Source organism: Myiozetetes cayanensis, unplaced genomic scaffold, assembly GCF_022539395.1.
Source record: "Myiozetetes cayanensis isolate MyiCay16 unplaced genomic scaffold, myiCay2020 scf3, whole genome shotgun sequence".
NCBI classification, from domain to species: Eukaryota; Metazoa; Chordata; class Aves; order Passeriformes; family Tyrannidae; genus Myiozetetes; species Myiozetetes cayanensis.
Genome location: NW_026087521.1, coordinates 39779998 through 39801908, shown reverse-complemented (window position 1 = coordinate 39801908; position 21911 = coordinate 39779998). Strand labels below are relative to the sequence as shown.

The 21911-nt window shown below is 35.6% G+C and overlaps 1 protein-coding gene across 5 annotated transcripts in view; it reads right to left on the bottom strand.

The window, feature by feature from the left end:
• PTPRQ (protein tyrosine phosphatase receptor type Q) overlaps positions 1-21911 on the bottom strand; it is a 114019-nt gene that overhangs the window by 18109 nt on the left and 73999 nt on the right. For 2 of the 5 annotated variants that reach the window (XR_007630038.1, XM_050324720.1), the window contains exons 33-40: positions 19130-19316; positions 16833-17077; positions 16154-16220; positions 15427-15585; positions 13990-14203; positions 13473-13546; positions 7882-7981; positions 6974-7102 (exon numbers count right to left, since the gene is read on the bottom strand). Coding sequence is in view for 4 of the 5 variants with exons in the window: in XM_050324720.1 (XP_050180677.1) it covers positions 6974-7102; positions 7882-7981; positions 13473-13546; positions 13990-14203; positions 15427-15585; positions 16154-16220; positions 16833-17077; positions 19130-19316 (1175 nt within the window). In the remaining variant the exon portion in view is untranslated. Of the gene's footprint in view, positions 1-4970; positions 5724-6973; positions 7103-7881; positions 7982-13472; positions 13547-13989; positions 14204-15426; positions 15586-16153; positions 16221-16832; positions 17078-19129; positions 19317-21911 lie in introns of those variants that run through there. The other 3 variants (XM_050324721.1, XM_050324722.1, XM_050324723.1) reach the window with 3 other exon arrangements.

Here is a 21911-nt window from a genome sequence, read left to right as displayed (position 1 = left end):
CACAGCAGGTTTCATGAAGATATTACATGAGCATCTATACTCAGGGGACTTTTAGATGGCCTTGAAACTTGGTCAACATTGCCTCTGAAACCATTTAAAAAGTCTCAGCATTACGGATTTAGAAACCAAATTTTGGGCATTTAGACTTGACAAAGGTTGTCTAAAGCCTAAAAGTTTGAAGTAATACACTTTAAAACATAATTTGCCCCTTCAAAAAAACCTGTAAGTACACCTTTTATGTGTCTGTCTCTACAAAAATCATACATTCTTACAGACAAATATTACAGAAAGTATTCTATAATACAAATCCAAATGCCTACTGTACTGCTGTCATAATTTTAATGGAAAAGAAGAAACTGCTTTAAAAATAAGTTGGTTTATGAACTTATTCTTTATTATTTAAATTTTAATTTAGGTAATAAAATGAGATTAATACAACTGAAGAATCATGATATTAATACAATTATTGAATCATTTATTATTAAGCATCAGAGAAGTCAGTTTCAAAGCTACTAAAGATGCCTTTGTGATACATACTTTGTTACAACAGTTTTCTTCAGACAAAGCAAATGGCAATGAAAGCTTCACTGGGTCAGTCTCACTGGAGTTAAAAGTGTAAGTATTCACAGAAAAGGGGTCTAACTCAGAGCGCTTACAGGACAATTAGAGCTTCAGAATGAAAAAGAAAGTAGTAAGATAGCAGAGCTTGCAACTCTATTAATTTAGAAAGTTAAGACATATAGTTTGTGCTTATTGTATCACTTATGTTGTTTGCATTATGTGGCAGATGAAACTACCTTCCAGTAATATTGGCAACATAACAGAATTAGTTTCCTAATAAAATAGTATTCCTAATACCTGTGCCATGTACTTAATAGCATGTGCAGCAATGTACTGCACACAAATATATTTGTCTTTGAGTAGAACATAAACTTTTTTTAGGCTTTTTTCAGGATAAAATTATAATCAGTCTTTGCAGAGAAATTACACTTGTTTTTCCTTTGAATTTACCTATCTTCACTACTGAACAATGGAAAAAAAAATCGTGTCCTAGTTGACATTGTACTAATTTTTCAAATACTGATAGCTCTCCTCTCAAATTCACAGCAACTAGTGGCTTATTGCACATAATTTGCAGTAAAAAACATACAATTTGGTCATTAGGGAATAAAAATTACTTCTGTGCTGTATATGAGTAATACAGGTATGTTATTAATGCTTCAGTATGGAAGGTACATGGATCCAACAGCAAAGACCATAGAAGAGAGACAGCACCATTAACACCACCTTACTCAGTAATATTTCCTTTTTTTCAATTGCACTCAAAGTAGGAAAGAAAAGCAATGAAATAGCTTAGGAAATCAGTGTTGCATGTGTTGCTTTCTAGTCAATTATTAATATTAATAACAGGCTACTTTTTAAAGGCATAATAATATGTCATCTTTTACAATCAGTATACCTTTTTTTAAGAAGCAAGGCATCTGCAGATTGACACTAACTTGTCTGTGGGCATTTAAGTGAACAACTTGACTTTTGAAACTTTTGTTAGTAGCAAGTGCACATAACTGTGGCTTGGCAGCTCAGAAAATAAGATTATTTGCTTTAAATGCTTATATGAAAATTCATGTCTTTCTTGAATAACTCTGGTAAAGGTGTTTGCCTTGTTGTGCAAGGATCTTCAGAAAGGATGAATTTTGTGTTCTCTTTAAAAACCTCCACCTGTGCTAAGTTCCAGCATGTTTAGGCTTAAAAAATTAGTATCTTTCCACATCTCTTGACTTGGAATATGTAATAATAATCTTGCAGTGTTTCAACAATTAACAAATACTCATCTACCTATAATTTTGTCCTCCACATTTCCCAGTCTTTTGTATAAAATATAAGAATATAAATATCACTAGATCTTGATGAGCACAGTTTAGAATCAAACCACAAAGTTGAAAATTTCCCTATTTCAGTTGGACCATTTCAGATTCCCACTTGTCTGACTTTGAAACTAGGAAAGAAAAACATTCTCTCAGATAAAGAATGCTTTATTGCCTTAAATCTGATTTTCTTTTAAAACAGTGTATTGTTTCATGTGTGGGATTTTTTTGAAGTCTATCAAAAATCTGAATCCCACTCAGATTACTTATGATAGAGCTAGAAAGAAGGCATTTATTTGTGTTGGCAGTGGTAACTGAAGACCATATTGCCACACAGACTCTGCTTTCTTTCTGGGTCAATCATCTGAAATCCACAGGGAATTAAAACTTTGTCCAAATAGAAAACGACAGAAATGACTATGTAGGCAAAAGGCTTAACTCATAAGCACCATTGACACTTCCTAGGACCAAGGGAGGAACTAATTTTTAACAAGTTAATTGAAAGCAATATGGAGCTTAACCCTTCCTAAATATTAAGGGCCTAAGGAAAGAGAACACATGGACATTTCTTCCATTATACCATGCCTATCCCCACTCAAAGGAAGATAGGTCTGTCCACAGAAAGAAACAGGCTGGTCTATAGAAGGTAATGTGTGTGCAAAATTGTTACCTCAAATACAGACACCTACCAGATGTATAGTATATAGGGAGGGTGAGATCAGACAATCATTTTTTATACAGTACTTTTTCTAATGGATTTCTAGTTACCTGGTATTTGCAATGGCTATGGTGTCTGTAATGCAGATAATTTTCTTCTGAGTCTGTGCCCCATTTGTTTGACAAGCTGTCTCAGAGTGAAACAAAAGCCATACAGGATCAACTAAAAGGTGTAACTTCTCAAGGAAAGATTTTAGGAAACAGAGATCTGCATAGCTTTATCTTGCTGCAGAAACCACTGCAAAAGGAGTGTGACAGGTAGGTTGTCTCCTAGGTGAGCACCTGGAACTGGGAAGAGTTACTTGTCTCTCCCCAAACCTGGTGCACCCTGAAAATTTAGTGACAGAATCTATTCACAGAAGATTAGTTTCTGCTTTGAAAAGTGACTTAGCAAACCCTATGGACATGTTTTAAAAGTTAAGTAATGAGGGCGCCCAGTATATGTATATTCAGTGTGCTTAATGAAACAAAGTTTAGATTGATGGGCTGTATATGTTTTAAACAAGGTTTTTTCTGTTATTGCCTGTCTCACACCATCTCCACTACCATGAAGAGTACCGTATGTCCCAAACACTCGTTTTGGATTCATCAGGAAGATCTCATTTTCCACTGAACTCAGTAGAACCTGATTCCCTGCATGTCCTCTGAAACTCCATCCAATTAATTAATTGCCTAACAAAGACTTATTGAGAGACATTGTATATGTACTTGCTAGTATTAGTAATTTTAGACACTGAAGTTTTTCAAGTAAATTTTTTTATTATGACCATTCTGTTAAAAGATTTCTACTGGGGACTGGGATTTTCCATTAATTTCATGGTCTGAAAAAAAAATGTTACCCCCAAAAAAGTTTCAAAATTGTCAAATGGGAGACTTAGCACTTTTAAATTTGTCTTTTTCTACTTAAAATTACTTTTGTAATGCAAAATATTTAATATGAAAAAAGTTATAAAAATGTTTGAAACATAGTGTTTTGATTAACCTATACTGAACATTTGCTAAGCTTCAAGCTGTCAAATTTTTGATCTAGTAATGATAAAAAATGTTTCCAACTATATTCATACGGAACAGAAAAACCTTTTCTACTCCTTTTCATTTCTTGTGTGATACCAGCTGCACAAATTTTCTGATATGAGCCAGGATCATAGGCCATGATTCACTAAGTATGAAAGAGTGTCTAAAGAGATAGTCAAGAAGGATCTTGGGGAGCAGGCTAGAGTATTTTGATGTGGATGAACAGTGTCAGCTGCAAGTGCATACCTTTATTGATTTATAGTCACTACCATGATAAATAATATACTGTCTGAGAAATGAAAAAACATGTGGTTTCAAAAACATCCCCTTCAAATCACCATTGAATGGGGTGATGAGTAGGTAGAGAAAAAAAATCTATACTGTTCTTTTATCACCTAAGATTTTCACACAAACTCCCCATTACTTTTTCAGAGTAGAAAGCTGGATAAGATTTCAGCTGATTTACTGTTATCCAAGAAATACAAACATGACAGTCTGGAAAATGAGTCTGCCCATCTATGCTTTCCTCATACACTTACAGGATACCATAAACTGAAACACACTAAGCTTTGAAAACACAGCTGAGATACCAGCCTAAATCCAGTCAGTGCATGGCAGTAGGTTGTGCAGATGCAGTCATGCCCATTCCAAATGCATAGGAAATTTGTAAAGGTTACACTGTAGTCATCAGCATGTAATACAATAATTTAACATGCTAACGTCACTGCTTTAACAACAAATCATGACATTATAGAGTCAACACCAGAACTGGGGCTGGGATTGAATTCAACATGACTGTTCCCCAAGGGGAGCAAGTATGAAAGCTCTTTCATGATGCAACTGTGGAAGTTTGAAAACAGGTAGCAAAAATATTTTAGACATTAGGTGTTGCAGTAAAATGCCTTGGCGCATGCTGCCATGCTTCTGCCAGCTCCTGGATATTACCAGAAAGGACACCTAAAATGTCTCTTTTGGTCACTGGCATTATGAGAACAGAATATTACAGATATTGAAACATTCTTTGAAGCTTAAAAAAGAAAAAAACCCATAATAAACTAAAAATTTTGATCCGGTAAAGGACATCCTGCCCCTCATTACTATGTGTATGTTATGTAGTAGGGTCCCACAGTACATTTTCTGTCTTCCAGTTAAAAAGATGTCCTGAATTCTATCCTGAGGAACTCTCAATCAGTGCCTGCACTTCAAACTTCAACAATTTGTCCTAATGCTGAACAAGAGACATGAGCAAAGAGGCCACTGTAGCTTCAGTGCCACTACTGTTCAAAAACTAATCAAAAATTTTAACAGGTGCATCTTGTGCCTTCCAGTGTCAGAAATAGAGTCTTTGCTTTTGACCATTAAAGAAGGGGTGGAAGGAGAAAAGAGAAAAATACAGATGGAACAACATGACAAATTGCAAACCAAGATGTGAGACTGACTCATTAAAATAAGGGTGATGTAACTAAAACTGCTGAAGCACAGTTCAGTAAAGGCCTTGCTGTGACTAGATCACATAACGAAGTTTACATAAGTATGAAACAATATAGTTTGCAATTACCCTGGAGAGTTTGAGACTCTACAAGTCTAAAATACACATAATTTAGAAGTGGCAGAATAGTATCTGAAAACTGATAAAAGATTTGACTGTGGGGATATGTTGCTGAGATGGTAGGGATATAGCATGAAACTCCTTCAATGTGAGTACAAAAGGCAGTTAAGAAAAAAAAAAGAATTTATCTTAAATATATACATTCTAACTGCCAAAGGAAAGTAACAGTATATTTCTTATGTCGCATTTGCACTACCTTTGTTTCAAGGATAGGTTGTATATCTCAGGACTAAATTGCCATAATGTGTTATAATTTCCATGTAAAATAGTTGTGGAACTGTTATAACTTAAAGTTAGGTACTAAAAATAGATATGATTTCATGATGATAAATACAATTTTTGTCATTAGTATGTCTGCAAAGACTGACATTTCATTTTGATTAACTATATTGCTCAATATAGTACAGGAACACACAGGTGAAGAGAACAGAATGGAAAACACACCATGTTGCTTCAATAATACAAAAACTTACTGGATGACAAATATCTCCTTGCGTCTAAAGAAAAATGAAGAGTATCTGGAAGTAAAATCCATTAAAACTTTAGTATATAAAAAAAATTAATACTATTCTTATTCAACTAACAGTTTGGAAGCAAGGTAATACTGAAGATCCATCAAGATCATTTAAATGAGTCACAGTTATCACAGTGCATTGGCTATGGTTCTGTCTTCAGAGGATGCTTTCCACTGTTACTAGCAGGTACTAAACAATGCTATCTGAACAATAAGTGTCCCACACACAACACATCACATCCATTACATCAGTGATTTCCAGATGATTCACAGTATGTTTTCTCATCTGTCACAAGCAGCCATTCTTGTGTGCTCTATTCTGGATAGGTTTGTACATGGATCTTACTCTGTACCACACACATAGACATACACAAAAAGCCCAGGTCAACAACTAACAACCTTTCATCTTCCAGCTATTCCTAACCTGTAACAATAGGATGTTTGACTTCTAGGGCAAGACTATTTTAAGCTTCTCATCTTTAAGAAGACTGCCTACCACAGTGTTTCATCTGTGACACAGCAGGGAAAATAGTGGCAGGTGAGGAATGTTCACCAAATATTTCTGACTCAGTTGGATGTCTTATATAATTAAGACTAATAGTTATATTTATTTGGTGAATAATATCCTATTTCTGGCAGTCAAAAAGAGTGGTTTTCCTTCTGATAAATATCTGTAATAAGATTCCTTGTCAGATAGAAAATACGAAAAGCCTGGAATTGCTGAGTGCACCTTACAGGAGTAGATGTTAGGATAGCCAGTACGCTGAGCTCCACAGAAACCCAGATGTTATGCAAATTCCTTGGTTAAAAAAAAAAGAAAGCTTTTGGAATGTCAATTAAGCAATGACAGATTTGTTAATGAATTAGTTGACTTGTTCTCGAACTAGTTGACAGCGATTTCTGGGAGTTTGGCTCTTTCAAAATACTTATGTACATTTTCAGTCTACAGAAATACTGTGCCATTAAAACCTCAGAAATCCTGCATGTTTAAAAATATGTAACCCTTTTTTGGCTAACACAATTAAACAGTGATTTGCACTTAGATCTTTATCTTGTTTAAAAAGAGCTTAAGATTAAGTGATTTTCTAAAAGCTAGTGAGAAGTGTCTTGAGGATGGAGGTCATTCTTTGAAAAAGGATCTCAGTGACCTGTGTAAGTAAGAACAGCACAAACACTTCTAAACAAGCAAAGGTCAGAAAGGGGTCATGGCTACAGACCCTTTGGACTACTGTTTTGCCTAAGGAGTATGCTTACCGTGTAAATCTCTCATCCTTCAGCTCCAGGTCTGCCACTGTGATCAGCTGATCCAGTTTGAACTTAGTGTCAATAATTTCAGCATCTCGTGGGGAGTATGTGCCTCCCTCTTTTTGCTTTTGCCGAATTCTAAACAGAAAATAAAGTGAAAAATAAACATGCAAAAGACTTAATGACACATATGTCAAATACTTTGATTTGACAGGCTGAAACTGAAAAATGGTTGCCGAGAATCCTTCATTGGGCTTTAGTCTCTTCTGTCCAACAGTTTAATTTAGTCAACAAACGTAACTGCAGTTACATTGCCTAAAATTCAGACAAAAAAATCTAGCTGCTATATTCTTTTAGTTTTCCAACATAAATTCTTTGGAGTTGTCTGAATAATGCAGCTGAGCAAGAACATAAATGATGAATGAATGAGCAAACTAACATTGTGGGTGCAGTGCCCAGCCTGCTTCTTTACATGGAGATTCTGTTCACAATTTGAATTAGAACTCAATTTCTCTTTCATGTATGCTACCTCAGTGTATATCAGTGATAAATTTATTAGCAAGACAGAAAATAGAATTTAGAATATTTACTTCATATCCAGCTATAAATAGTCATCATGATAACTGCAACTGGCTGACACTCTGATCTGCCAATAGAGAAGTGGCTTTGGAAATTTAAGGTAGGCTACCACTGATTTGCCCTATGGACAAGTTGGGTTTTCTTCATCTGTGGAGGTTATCCTCTCTAGTCTGTGTGTCCCTCCTTAAGTTTCTACATAAAAGACAAAAAAACCCCAACCAAAAACCAACACATCTTGAAATGACAGAATTGTTCCATTTCTAAGACCATTTCAACTCTTCTTTAAAACATTTCTGAGTGTTTTCAAACACACTATGGCAAGGATACATAAATCTCACCTTGCAAAAGCATATGCTGCAGCCACCAAAAGAACAATTGAAAGTATACACAGAGTAACAGCAAGGATAACTTCTACAGATCTTCCAGTTAGTCCTTCACCTGCAACAGAAAGTGGAAAGCTAGTATTTCATAGATTCTTTAGAATTTTTTCATTTCTGACAGTGTGAAATAAGGGAATGATGAAAGACAAACTCTTTTTGTCTCTATGTAACTGTATCTGTTTTGTGGTGGCTGAAGAGGTGGTTCAGAAGGAAAAATATAATAAAACCAGAAACAATTTATGTAGAGGTTCCTGAGCATTGCTGATCTGTGTAATATATAATGTTAATAATACATGGCTAGATGTGTAGCCATCCCATGGTGCTTTTCAGTTTTACCTGCTCAACACCTTGGCCTGACCTAAGCTCTTGCTTCAGTCTCTGTGCAGCCAAGAACAGAGGAGGACTACTCAAACTCCTCAAGTGGAAAAGGCAGAGCACAATTCTAAAGCTATGAGACTTGCTTCCACTGAAAAGTACAAAAAGAAGATGCTATTTTTAGAGATATTCTAAGGGTGCTGAAAGAACCCCACTAGTGACCAGATTGGAACTTCTTGGATTAATCTACCTCAATGACCATTAACTCATGCTCCTAGTTTATGTGAATTGGTGATATTGTCAGGAATAACCACCAGTAGGTCAAAAGTAAGCATAAAGACCTCTTTGATAATCATCAGTCCTTCCAGGTGAGAATGAAAATTCATTCAGAAACTGATAAACTACTTAGATCGAAGTTTCTAGGCCTTTTTTTGAACCTCTTTAGTGTTAAATTTCTGAGACTCATTTTATTTCCCACCCTTCCTGGTAATCCAGTACCTATCTGAAAAACACCCTCATCCTCTTTTTCCCTTGGGCAACAGTGAAAATAAGTAAAGCAAGAGAATCCTGCTGCTGGTATTGTTCACCTATGTTGACATTCACCTTCATTGATGATCCACTGTAGAAAACCTAGCTCCTGTTTAGCCACAAGAAGGGGGAGAAAATGTACTGCTTCCTGCCATATGAAACTGAGATTTCCCACTCAAAAGATAACATTCTCCCAAGGGCACATTGGAAAACACTGTAGTCCTGGCTTTGTTTCTCTCAAAAGGTTCTGTTTTTGGATTAGAGAATACGTGGCAGATGATCTGGACTGATGTCCATGGGAGAACATAATTCAAATTCAAAATGATCCTGATTTATCTGAAGAAATAATCTTAAAACAGTACGATGCAATTTTGTAAGATGAAGTGCATGGTTCTATATGTAGGTAGGAATAATCAGCTACAATAATACAGCATAGTAAACAGTTGGTTAGGTAGATATTTATCAAAAAAAAATATGGGATTAGTGTAGACCAAAACTAACATGGATAAGAAATATCACACCTGTATGAAATGACAGGCAACAGAATTCAATAGAGTTTACAAAACACCTGAAATAATTCTTCCACTGCATTAACAAAGTTTTAGATGCAACACTAGACACTACAAGGTAAGAAAAATTTAGGCCAGAGAAAGACAAAAGAATAGAAAACAAGTATATACAGAAAAGTTTCAATGACAAAATGAATGAAAAAGTCCATGCCACTCGCTTATTACTGTGATGAGGTAAAAATGTTAGAAATGTGGAAGAAGGACAGAAGAATATACAGAGGAACCTCTACAATGGTTCTATCTATTTTGCAGTGAACAGTGAAGTCTGCGTTAAGTCCTACAATTAACATCAGTTCAAACAATACCAATGTTATTAACCAAAACAGTGCTGGCAGAATATCCACCAAGAATAAAAATCTCACATTTTTTCCTACTTCTTTGCACTAGGGAAGGACTACACTTGTCTGTGTAGACATGCCTATAGAGATGATCACGGGCAAGGGAAGGAGACAACACAGAAAATACCACGTTATATAATTCTGAGCTGCTGCACACAATGCACGATGATAACAAAGTGCAATAATAGAATATATTGTCAATTTCTATGCCAAAGGCAATGTCAGGAAATCCCATTTTGATTATTTTTTATCCCATCAGTTTTATGTTTCACATGGGAAAAGTACACTTACACAACTTACCAGTTGCCTCGCAATGATTTGCTGAACAAACTATCAGAGTTTACAAAAAGGTTATAATCTGCCTTGATGTATTAGAAGTTTAAACAGAATTTATCACCACATCTTAATTATCTCATGGAAAAATCCTGACCTTTCCTTGTAGTATGGACATTATTTTTGCAATGTCAGTCATGGATTATGAAGAAGAAACTCCACCTCTCCAGCTTAAGAGGAGGGTTGTGGTACTTCGAGTATGGTTGAGTGGATGCACCTTATTAAAGTGTATCTTTTGCTATAATTAAAAAAAAAATTATTGCAGCTGTATATTCTAATAATTTCTGCTTCAGTGTTCTTTCCTAGCAAAATTCCTGTTGTTTAACAAGCACATCTGACATCTGTCACAGAGAAATCTCTCAAGGTTTCCATATTTTTTTCTGCTGCAAATTATACAAGGTTAGCTTTCTGTTTTTCCAGATCAAAGACCTATCTATTCTATTGATAGATTTAGAAACCAAAATAATGTAGGATACCTTGAACTGTTGTGAATACCTCTGCCAAAATTTAAATTAGTGTTTTATCTACTAAAGTGAAACTGTAATGTTGGAAAACCACAAATTTCAGTGATTATTATGAAAGAAGTTAATTGATTTAAAATAAAATAGCAAATCTGATTTCAGGAACCACAAACTTCTCATGGAAAGAAGCTGATGCTATGAGTGTAATGTAAGCAATTGGGTCACAGAGATATCTAAAAGCTACTGATCTTTCTTGCATGTTTTCTGAATTAGGCCTCTAGAACAAGCTCAAAGTTCACATAATTAAAGGTGTTCTGGAAGAAAACACTTGGGCAAGGTTCCTTATGTTATGTGTCTCCAGAGATAATGTGTCTGAAAAAAATCTATTTTCCTTATTCAATTAAGATGACATTGGTAATGGCATTGCCTGTGCTGCATCCTTAAGATCACTTAAGTGTAGTACCTCCATCACTTGTGGTATACCAGTTTGAAGCTGATTTCACAGAACTTGTAAAAAAACATTTAAAGAACTTTTAATTATCTATTCTATGTAAGTTTTGTTTCTTGTTGTATGGGTGAGGATGCTGTAGTCTGGCCTTAAAAAGTATTGCTTGATGTTAAAGTTTAGCACAGAAGGCATTGGATGTGTATGAGGAGCCATGGATATCTGAGGAATGTATTCCTTGTTTTGTTTTGCATTGTTTTGTTTTCCTATTACATTTTATTCAGCATACAAACAGATGGTGCTTATTTATCATCTACAAAATAGAAAGTGTCACAAATTTTCAGTAAAAATACATAAGCAAATGAGTTAGAATATCTGCTTGCCACGAGGTATTGCAGACTTTTCTGATAGAGAGGAGAAAGTTGCACAGAGAACTGGATAGAACTGGACTCATGTCCAGTAAACTCGTTTTCCTTACCTGGAACACTATCTTTCCCTTACTGGGCAAAATATTAGCTTAATTGACCAATAACTTTTAAACTCAGAACATATAAAGACAACTTTTATGTTGCACTTTCCAAAATATTCAGGGCTAGAGAAATAGGACTAGATCGTTTTAGAATATTGAGGTAGTGAATTAGCATTTCATGGTCTTCAGTAGCAGATCATGTAACAAATTTCTAAAATGGATTAGATGAATAAGGGAGCTCATATCACAGAAGATGAATGCCAAGCAAAAAATATGTGCCCACTAAAATTCTTCTGGGTACTCATCCAGTTGTCTTGGGATCCATTTTCAGAAAGTCCGGGCTAATGCTTAGCTAAGTTTTTGTCTTGAAAATATATTAGAAGAACTTACAGATTTTATTACAGTTTGCTATAAGAGACATCATTCCCAATTTTGGGGGTATATCAACACAGCCATGAAGGAATTATGTTGTATTTCAGACTAAATAACAGCTGGTCTATTGTCCAGTGACATTAGAACCAGATGGATTCTATTATACAATAATAATTTATTAATTCACATGGGGCTTTGTCTGTATCTAAAGATGAAGGGGTTAGAGGGTCGTGTCCTCAGATAACCTGCCACTAGGCTCACTGGAATATAACTATAGAATAATTTAGGAATCCAACTGCTAACTCAACAAGTTAGCAAGTCCATCACTAAACCATGTCCCTAAGTGCCACATCTACATGTCTTTTAAATGCCTGCAGGGATAGTGACTCTACCACTTCCCTAGGTAGCCTGTTCCAATGTTTGACAGCTACTTCTATGAAGAAATTTTTCCAGATATCCAGTCTAAATCTCCCCTGGCACAACTTGAAACCATGTCCTATTTCTTGTTACTTGGGAGAAGAGATCAGCCCCTACGTAGCTATAACCTTCTCTCAAGTAGCTCTAGAGAACAATAACGTCTACCCTGAGCCTCCTTTTCTCCAAACTAAACAAACCCACCTCCCTCAGCTGCTCCTCATAAGACTTGTGCTCCAGACCCTTCACCAGCTCTGTTGCCCTTCTCTGGAGAAGGAGAACCTCTGGAGAAGCTCTAGCACCTCAATGTCCTTCCTGTAGTGAGGGGCCCAGAACTGGACACAGCACTCACGGTGTGGCCTCATCAGGGCTGAGTACAGAAGGACAATCACTGCCCTGGTTCTGGTAGGCTACACAATTTCTGATACAGGCCAGGATGCCTTTGGCCTTGGCCACCAGGGCATATGCTGGCTCATGTTCAGCTGGCTGTCAACCAGCACTTCCAGGTCCCTTTTCCCTTGGGCACTCTGCCCAGGGCAGAGTCTTGGGCACTCTTTCCAGGCACTCTGCCTCCAGCCTGTCGTGCTGCCTGGGGTTGTTGTGACCCAAGTGCAGGACCCAGCACTCGGTCTTGTTGAACCTCATATCATTGGTCTCAGACCATGAATCCAGGCTGTCCAGATCCCTCTGCAGAGCCTTCCTACTCTCCATCAGATCAATCAGTGCTCCTGCCCAACTTGGTGTAATCTGCAAACCCAATGAGGGTGCCCTTGATCCCCCTAGTCCAGACCATCAATAAAGACATTAAACAGGACTAGCTGAATATTGAGCCCAGGGGGAACAGTTCTAGTGACCAGCCACCAGCTGGATGTAATTCCATTTAACCACCATTCTTTGGGCCTAGCCATCCAGCCATTTTTTTACCCAGGTAAAAGTGTACAACACTAGTTCTACATCCACCACAGAAGGAAACAGCACAAACAGTAGAACTTCTGGAAGAGCTTCAACAACCAAAATGAACCATCCTGACAATGTGGTGGTTTTATTGGTATAATTGAATCTCTGCAAATGAACTTTGTCAATACTGCTTCTTCATTTAACAGTCCAGACTGAGGTAAAATCTCTTGGCAACCTCAAAAGGATATACAAGGCAAAAAATATGTTTCCTCAGCCAATTTGGTCAAGCTAGGTCCAACAAAAATAGAAATCATTTACTTAATGGAAACCACTGTACTAAAAAGAAAAATGGAATTGTCTAGACCCTTGGAAATAGAGAAATACTTAAGTAAATGACACTTTCCTTACCTAATGTTTTGATAGGGTCAGAATAGTCAGAATCTGTAAACTGTCCTTTAATGTTAGTTGCTCTGAACTTAAATCTGTGAAATAAAAGCAAGAAAACTAATGAAACAAAAGTTTATGTGCATTTTCTTAAATATTGTTTCACTTAGAAACTGAAAACTATTTTTAGCTTTAGTATAATATAAGTTGAAATCATTATTCATCTGCAAAAGGGACATTGTGACAGACATTATGGACTGTCAATATCCTGAATGTCTTAAAAAACCCTATATGAAATACTTGTCTTGAATTTGGGTTTACATATTTTAAGAACTCAGTAAGCATCTTTTGTTGCTTGAAAAATTTTGTAAAAAATTTGTCTCCCATATTTATGCTCAGCCAAAAAAATTTAAAATTAGAAACACATGACGATTATTTCAATCTGCACCTTTTCTAATTAAACAACATGTTTTATGTGTTTGCCTAAATCTATAATTCACTTTAACCCTTCTCTTGGACAAATTGAGACAAATGTACTTACAGGTACTGCTTTCTTGGTTTCAGTGGGCCATTACATATTTTATCTGGTATCATACATGTAGTATCAGCACCTATGACATATATCTCTTCTTTCCCACTCAGAACTTCTTTTCCTTCTACACATGGTGGGTTTGGAAAGCCTTCATTTGTAAAATATGGCCTTGGTCTGTTGAAGTAGGCATCATACCACTTAGTAACATTCCCATCATGTTGAGCTATTGTCAAGAAAAGAAATAATAGATACAATTTACATTCCAGTCAAACTGTAATTGAAGAAGTTAAATAGGAAAATAATTCTTTTAAGAGTTTAGCATGTTATTGGTGCCATTTACACAACTAAGTCTATAGCTGTGTTTGCATTTGAACACTAATTTCTTATACTATCCACTATACATGTTTTGTTATCTCTGAGTAGGTCAACAGTTGGAAAATTTGAGGGGAAATTTCACACAGGAGCTCTGCCTGTAGAGGATATTACTTGTGCAATCCACTTGACCTTGAAACTGAGCATGGCTAGCTAGCAGAGACAGTAAAAAGTGTTTACTCAAGACAGTAAAGATTGTTTCATAAATTAAATTAGTAGATTTGCGTAAGTGGATGACACCCAGCAGCTCATGAGAAAAATCTTCAAAATAATTGCTTAGCATGGTGTTTGCATATCTCAGTTCAGTAAAATCTTTGCTGCAATAGTTATGAAGTAGGACTAGTGTTAAAATGCAAGATTCAGAAAAAGGTGACACACATAATGCAAGTTCGCTTAATGTGAATGCTTTACTTCTATATTTTGAAACCAAGGAAAATAGGGGAATTAAATACCTAAAATTTGTCCTTCTTAGGTAAAGTTAGCCTGATCATATGATGTCCTATCATAAAACTCCCACTCACACTGGTAAGCAATTACTCAGAAGAGTTTCACAGCACTGTCCATAGGAATAAAAGTTCATCAGTCCGTACAAGGGAACAAACATTCTTACCCACAGTCTACAGAAGGGACTTATATAACTTCCTCTGCCCACATTATAAAATGGAAATATCAACTGCACATGACTGCATTCTTTTACAGGCAACACTAATAGTGACAGAATAACCTTGCCAAAAAGAGAAAGGTTTCAGATTTTTTTACCTTCACAAATGTCTAATACTGGGTCCTTTTTAAAAAAAAATAGAAAATAAAGAAATATAATAACAAAAGTAAGGACAGAATAACATTGGTGGCTTCAAAGAGCGTGGATGACACTTCACTGGCAAGAGCTCCCAAAATCCAGTACCCAGGCCATAGGTATTGTGAAAGGTCCTTTGTTCTTGGTGCTATTGTCATAGCTAAAGTGACTTTGTTAGCTCTTTTCCAAAGTGAAACTACTGAAACCCAAGAAAATAAATAAAAAAGACAAACAGCCTGAACCTGATAAAGTTTTCTAGAGAACTTATAAAATCCTACCTCCAGCTTCCACAACAAGAACTTGTATTTTCTTGATGGGGCCATGATCATCACTGTAATAACATATTGGCATTTTGATTGCAATTGTTGTAGCTGTGACGAGTAATGCCCCATTAGTATCATAAACTGGTACTGGTTTCATTTTAGGTCTTGGTGGTTCTGTTTTTAAACAAAGATATACCACAGAGTTCTGTTTTACAATATTTTCACTACAGGTACTTTGTTCAGGAACATTGTGTTATGCATGAAAAATCTCCAGCATGTTTTCAGGGATGACCTAATATTTTACTTAATATCTTAAGACTCTAAAAACTATATTCTGATAAATACCAATGTGTATCGGTTTTCAATTAAAAGAGAAAACAAAAAGACTGCATCTTATTTTTTCAGTTAATTTCACTTTGTTTATTTTGACAACTGTTAAATTGCATACTTAGCATTTCCTCCGACATATTCTAAGCTGTTCACTGATGATAATTAAAATATTGAACTCAATATGGTTACTTCATTGAGTCTGCACATGCTTTACAGTATTGTTCAGATACAAATAGCAAATGATCAGTAGATATGCAGCAAAATTGAACACTACAATTCAAGGCTATCAGTTACACATTCCTGTTCCTGCATTATCTGGCTTCTAAATAATAGCCAAAGGCACACCTGCATACTCAGCAATTTCTTCAGCATTTATAGAAATTTCAGATAAAGGGTATTTTATGAGACATACCTTTGATATCCATGGTTATTTTCAATTGAATTTTCGGCCCTGCACCAGCACCATTAATTGCATACACCTTAAAAAAAGCAAACACTTGCTTAATAATTCTTTGTAAGAGCTTCATATTGGCCAGTTCTGGATATATTTGAAGCAAATATAAATGCCAAAATACTCCTTTTGTCATTCACACTTTGCTAGAACTTACTTTACAATCCTAAGAACAGTAACACTTCACCACTTGTAATGTAACTCTTACGAAAAGGAGAAAACAAGCCCACTTAAACACTTATATTTCCTCCTCTTATGTCCCAGTTTCTGACTATTTGAAAGTACTTCATGCACATACTCCTTAGCAAGCTCCTCTTGCAGAATTGGACCTTTCAGGGGAGCCAAGTGAGCAATGCATGTAGTGGATTAAGAGAGATTTAGTCCTGTGCTTGTGACAGTGTGTCACAGATTCCTGTGCTACTGCACAGGAACTGGTCATCCACACTAGGGATGTGTCCTGCTCCCACTCACTCTACCCTGTTCATTGCTTCCCTCATTCCTCAGACTTGCCTCTCTTTGCTCCCCAGCTAACACTCTTGGCATGGAAATCTCATATTCAGCCAAAGTTTGTTTTCCCTATTCAAACTAATCTCACACATATCAAAGGAAAAAAATCCAAAGCAAAACTATCCGTTCTTACGCTGACATTATAGGTATTTCCTCCTTTTAGTCCTTCTATCATGGCAGTGACTGACTGATCTTTTGTTTCAATGACACTAAGGTTGTGGATCTGGATGGCAGCGGGATCATCTTCATTGTAAACCACAGCTTGATACACTTGGATATTTCCATTTGGTTCAGATGGTGGCACAAATGTTACTTGGAACTTTGTTACTTCATCTGGTATCTTCTGAAAAGTTATGTTGTTAGGTGGGTCTTCAGGCACTGAAACAAATATCTCAATGATTCACTTAATCAGTTTACTACTATTACTATTAGAGTAAAACCAGCAAAATTACAAATCATATTTTTTTGCATATCAGTATTATTCCATTGATATTTTCTGGGTTTTATTAAAAAAATCTCAAAAATTTCTTCTGATTACCTATTCAGAAAGCCTGAAGGCATCATTTTACCTTGAAATACATCTGGGGTAAACAAACCCTGGCATGGGTTGACAAGCAAGAAGCAAGTGTCAGTGAGTATCCCTTTCTGAAAGCCCTCTGTCAACAGCAAACTCCCTCCCAACATATAAACAAGCCACTGTACCATCTAACAGTCTCTGCTTATCACAGCTAACTCTTTAGGAAAATATTTTCCACTAGCTGATGCCCAGACTCCAACACAACATGCATTTTTCCCAGTGGTAGTTTCTTGTCAAATGCTTATTCCAGTAGCTTATTCTCAAGACAGCAAAGGTATAAATCATTTTCCCAATGTCCCTATCTGAAAGAAAAGGCTGTAACATTCTTTTCAGGCAGCTAAATATTTATTGCTCTACCTGAGCAGACAAGTATGTAGCATGACCTCTAAATAGTGAAATCAACACATTCAACCGAGGATTTAGATGCAGTTCTCATACTTTCCATTTTTTTTATATCAACCAACAAATGCTTACTCAGGCTTCTCTAGAGTAAGTTTGTGTAAACCAGTCCTAACTGAGCTATATGCCAGGCTGTACAAACCAGATGAGACAGGATGAGATGGAAAAAAAAAATGTTCCTCTCTAAGGTTACTGCACCTCCTAATGTATCACACATTTAAATAAGAGAAAGGACTACCAAAACAGGATATCACAGGATACTGTCTGTCTCAGGATAGACCCAGTTAGCACCTAATTTAATCTTCTTTAATTTTTACACAGTAAAGCCCATACCACCTTCCAGGGATATAAACAGGTTATGAAATCCTTAGAATTTTACTTATTAAAGGCATTGGAGAGATACACATACATACTCATATCGTATCATATGATTATGGGACTTGGACTGATGATTAGGGACCTTGGATTTTCATACATCAAAGGCAAGATAAATAATAAATACAATCACTGTGTAGTATGTTTAAATCTGAAATTAACCTGAGTATGTAGCTAAAAAAGTTGACCTTCAGCTGACCTCACTAGAGACACAGTTGATAAATAGTTTAAATGAAATAAAACTTTAATACCTTTTGAGAAAATATTTTTATTTAAAACCAGCAAAGATTGTAGACCATAACCATGAGCTTTGAATGTAAAGTTAGGACTGCATCTTCTCCATGTACACCTATTTATATTTTTCTAAGCAAATCCCAGTCCTGTCTACTTTTCTGTAACACAGTGTCATGAGGTCGTTATACAGTTCCTTACTCTCTTCTCTGTTTCATTTCTCTGAGTAACTTAATAACATCAGAAACTTTTGTCACCTTAATATCTAGCTCATTCTTCAGACTGTTTTGAGTCTGTGGGACAGCTGTCTCAAGCACAGATCCCTGTGAGCCTTCACTAGCAACTTCCTTGCACTGAGAATACACATATTGTGTCCTCAAGTCAGTACAAGTACAATTTTTAAATGGTAGGATTCACTTCACTTAATTTTTATATGTTTCAATTTTGCACCAAAACTAAGCATGTTGTATAGAGTTTTCAGCAGTCTCTTAAGAGAAATGGCCACCTCTGCAAGGCAATCATCCTGCTTAAGACAGGTATTTATATATGCATGCTACTGTAAAAATAGAACCTCTTTCTTCATTGCCTATAGAAGTAACCTAGATGGCTGTGTTCCACACACCCAAATTTTACACTAAGTTTGGATCCCTGCAGAAGTAAAGGTAAATCTTAGTATTCATAACCATCCCTTTTTTGTTGACTGACATATTTTTAAATATTAAAGAAAAAAATATGTGAGGACAAATCTGTATTAAAAGCACACCTTGTGTTCGCAATTCTTATTTATTTGTTAAATGAAAGAAAAAACTGCACAGTTTGTTCCATACAACTTAGGAAAAAATACAAACCTGCTTCAAAGGTGGAGACAATCACTGGAGAACTAGCCTTCCCTTCTAGGAGCGCAGCGTTAACATCCCCCGTAAAGGCAATGATTACTACAGAATACCTTGTAAATGCTTTTAAATCAGAAATTTCTAAGACTTTACCCTCATCATTTGTCTTAAAAAACTGAGCTTTATAGTTGCCATTATCTACCTGTAAAAAAAGGAACAGAGTTAAAAAAAAATGTTACAAGGCTTGAAACACCCAAACCCAGGAAATTATTATTTGAACATCTTATTTAACTTCGGTTCTTCCCCTTTTCTAAGGAGTTATGTAAAGGGTTCACAAGAAGTCTCTAGCTACCAAGACTAGAAAGCTGCACTGAGGAATACACTCCCATCTCACCCACGTGTTGCCTCTCTGTCATGTTCTGTAGTATGGGGTTAAGGCAAGGGGCAATTTGCTTGGTGCTGTCCTTACAGCAAGCAAGCATGAACTACTTTGTACACACTGGGCCAGGGGAACTGCAGTGACCTGAAATGGGAATCAAACTAGGCAAAGATCCACAAGATGAGCAGCCATATAGCAGAAAATTGTTTGGAACACAAAAGCAACTAGAAAATGGGGTGGCATTTTATAATGTGTATACAACTGCAGAAAGTGCAATTCCTCTTGGGATATATTAATAGAAGCCTTTTATATGAGACAGTGAGTAAGGAGTAATTCTCTCACTAGAAAAACTGGAAAGCAGAAATATGTAGGGTTCAATCTAGAAAAGGGGGGATGGTAGGAGACTTCGAAATATATTAAAAAATCATGTAAATAAATTGAAGATAATCCATTGTTTACAGTGTTCATGAAAATAGAAATTTTACTTGCACAAAAAAAATTAGAATTAAAAATTACATGACCTACAATGATATACTGAAATAAGTAACTAAAACTCTGCCTATAAGTTTAGCTAGAAAATAAAACAATCTGTTGAGGGTTGTTGAGCAATTTTCAAAACCAGACATGAGAGGGAAAGTGTAATAAATGATTTGTGAGGAATACTTTAGGTACATTTGTTTCTGTGTTAGAGCAGACTATGGGTTGGATTACATTTTGGGCTACCTATCATCTTTACATGTCAAACAATCTGTAGTTCTGTAGACAAATCTCGGTTGTTAGACTTTAGATATAATTAATCACTTCTAATGGTATCCTCAAAAAAGGAGAAAAAGGAAAAATTGGATCTTTTCTAGTGTTGGATCAAGTATCATTTACGATAATTTCATTTATGTCTATTCCCATTACTTCACTTAATAATGTTTTTATTATTGTTTCTTCGGTGTGTAATTTGAAAAGAGGATTAGGTAGCTGTACAGTAGTTTTCCCATTGAACAAAATCAGTATTAAATGCACCTGATAAAACATTAGAATAGCTCAAGCATATCTTTTATTTGACAGATAGCCATATATCCCCACTGAGAATTAACCTGAATGAAACTTTCTGATGGATAAAACAGACATTCATTTCCTGGGATAGCCATCAAGAGCTGAAACACTTTCTTCTATCTGACTATCAAAAACCTGGCATATAATTATTTATACAACAACTAAGATATAATCAGTACTACATTAATAAATTTATTTCTATTCTTCATGAAGTTTAATGGTTCAATTCTATTTTCCTTACCCATTTCCAGGAATATTTTATTCAGGACTATTCTAATTATAGTAGACAACCAGACAAAGTAAGACATGTCTCTGAGGAACAATAATGAAGGAGTACTTCTTAGTTTTTCTGATCTACAAAACTGCAAGGAACATCCTAGTAATTTAAACAGAACCCTAATACATTGAGTCATGAATACTAATTACTAACTTTTAGTGCACAGCAGAGTAGAAACCTGAATTATTCTGTTTGGTGATCCTATTTTTATAAATCCTTAAAGATACTCATTTAAAAATAAAAATGAGTAAAGTTATACATACAGGAAGTTTGTGATATTTGGAGTCTTCATAAAAATTTCCCGCTGGGGCTATAAAATATAAACTAAAAGTTTCACTGAAAAAGATTGTGACAGCTTTATTGGCCTTTAAGAAAGAATAGATTTGTCTGTCTACTAAATTTCTACAGAACTGGCACCTGTAGTTACTGATCATTAGACAGACAACATCTGATTACAAGGAATCCACAGACACAGAGCTGATTACATGAAATATATTGGGGAAAAAACTCAAACAAACTCACTTTGTGAAATAAAAAACAAAGTCTTCCAAACTGAAGACTTAAAACAGTTTCCAAATGCTGGCAGGTTCACATGGAATAGGTAACATTCTATAGCTCATTTTGCTTTAGGAATTTTACTATAATTTGTATTGAAAAGGTATTTATAATATTTCTAGAGTGTTGAATCAGATTATACTCTATTATTTAGGAATTATCAGAGAGAGAAGAAATTTTTTAAATACAAATGGATTATATATTAAATACAAAAAAATTTCAAGATTTGAAAATATGGTTTTGGAAGTTTTATAAAAAACAAAATGTTTCTCTGTTAATGCACTACAATGCTGTTTAGGCAAAAGTGACAGGAACTTTTCAGGAGGAAGAAGTCTTCTCTAACTTATTAAAGGAGAAATAAAACTCATTATATAGTTTCTAGTGACCTACCCACTGGGCCAAGGAACCATTCCTTCCCTGTAAGTACTCCCCTTGCTCTCCTATATCCTTCATCCTGCCATTCTACTGCTGTAGGAACCATGTTTAGAACTGAATAGATTTCACTCTACATCTTGTACAATGAAGTTAGAGGAAGAGAA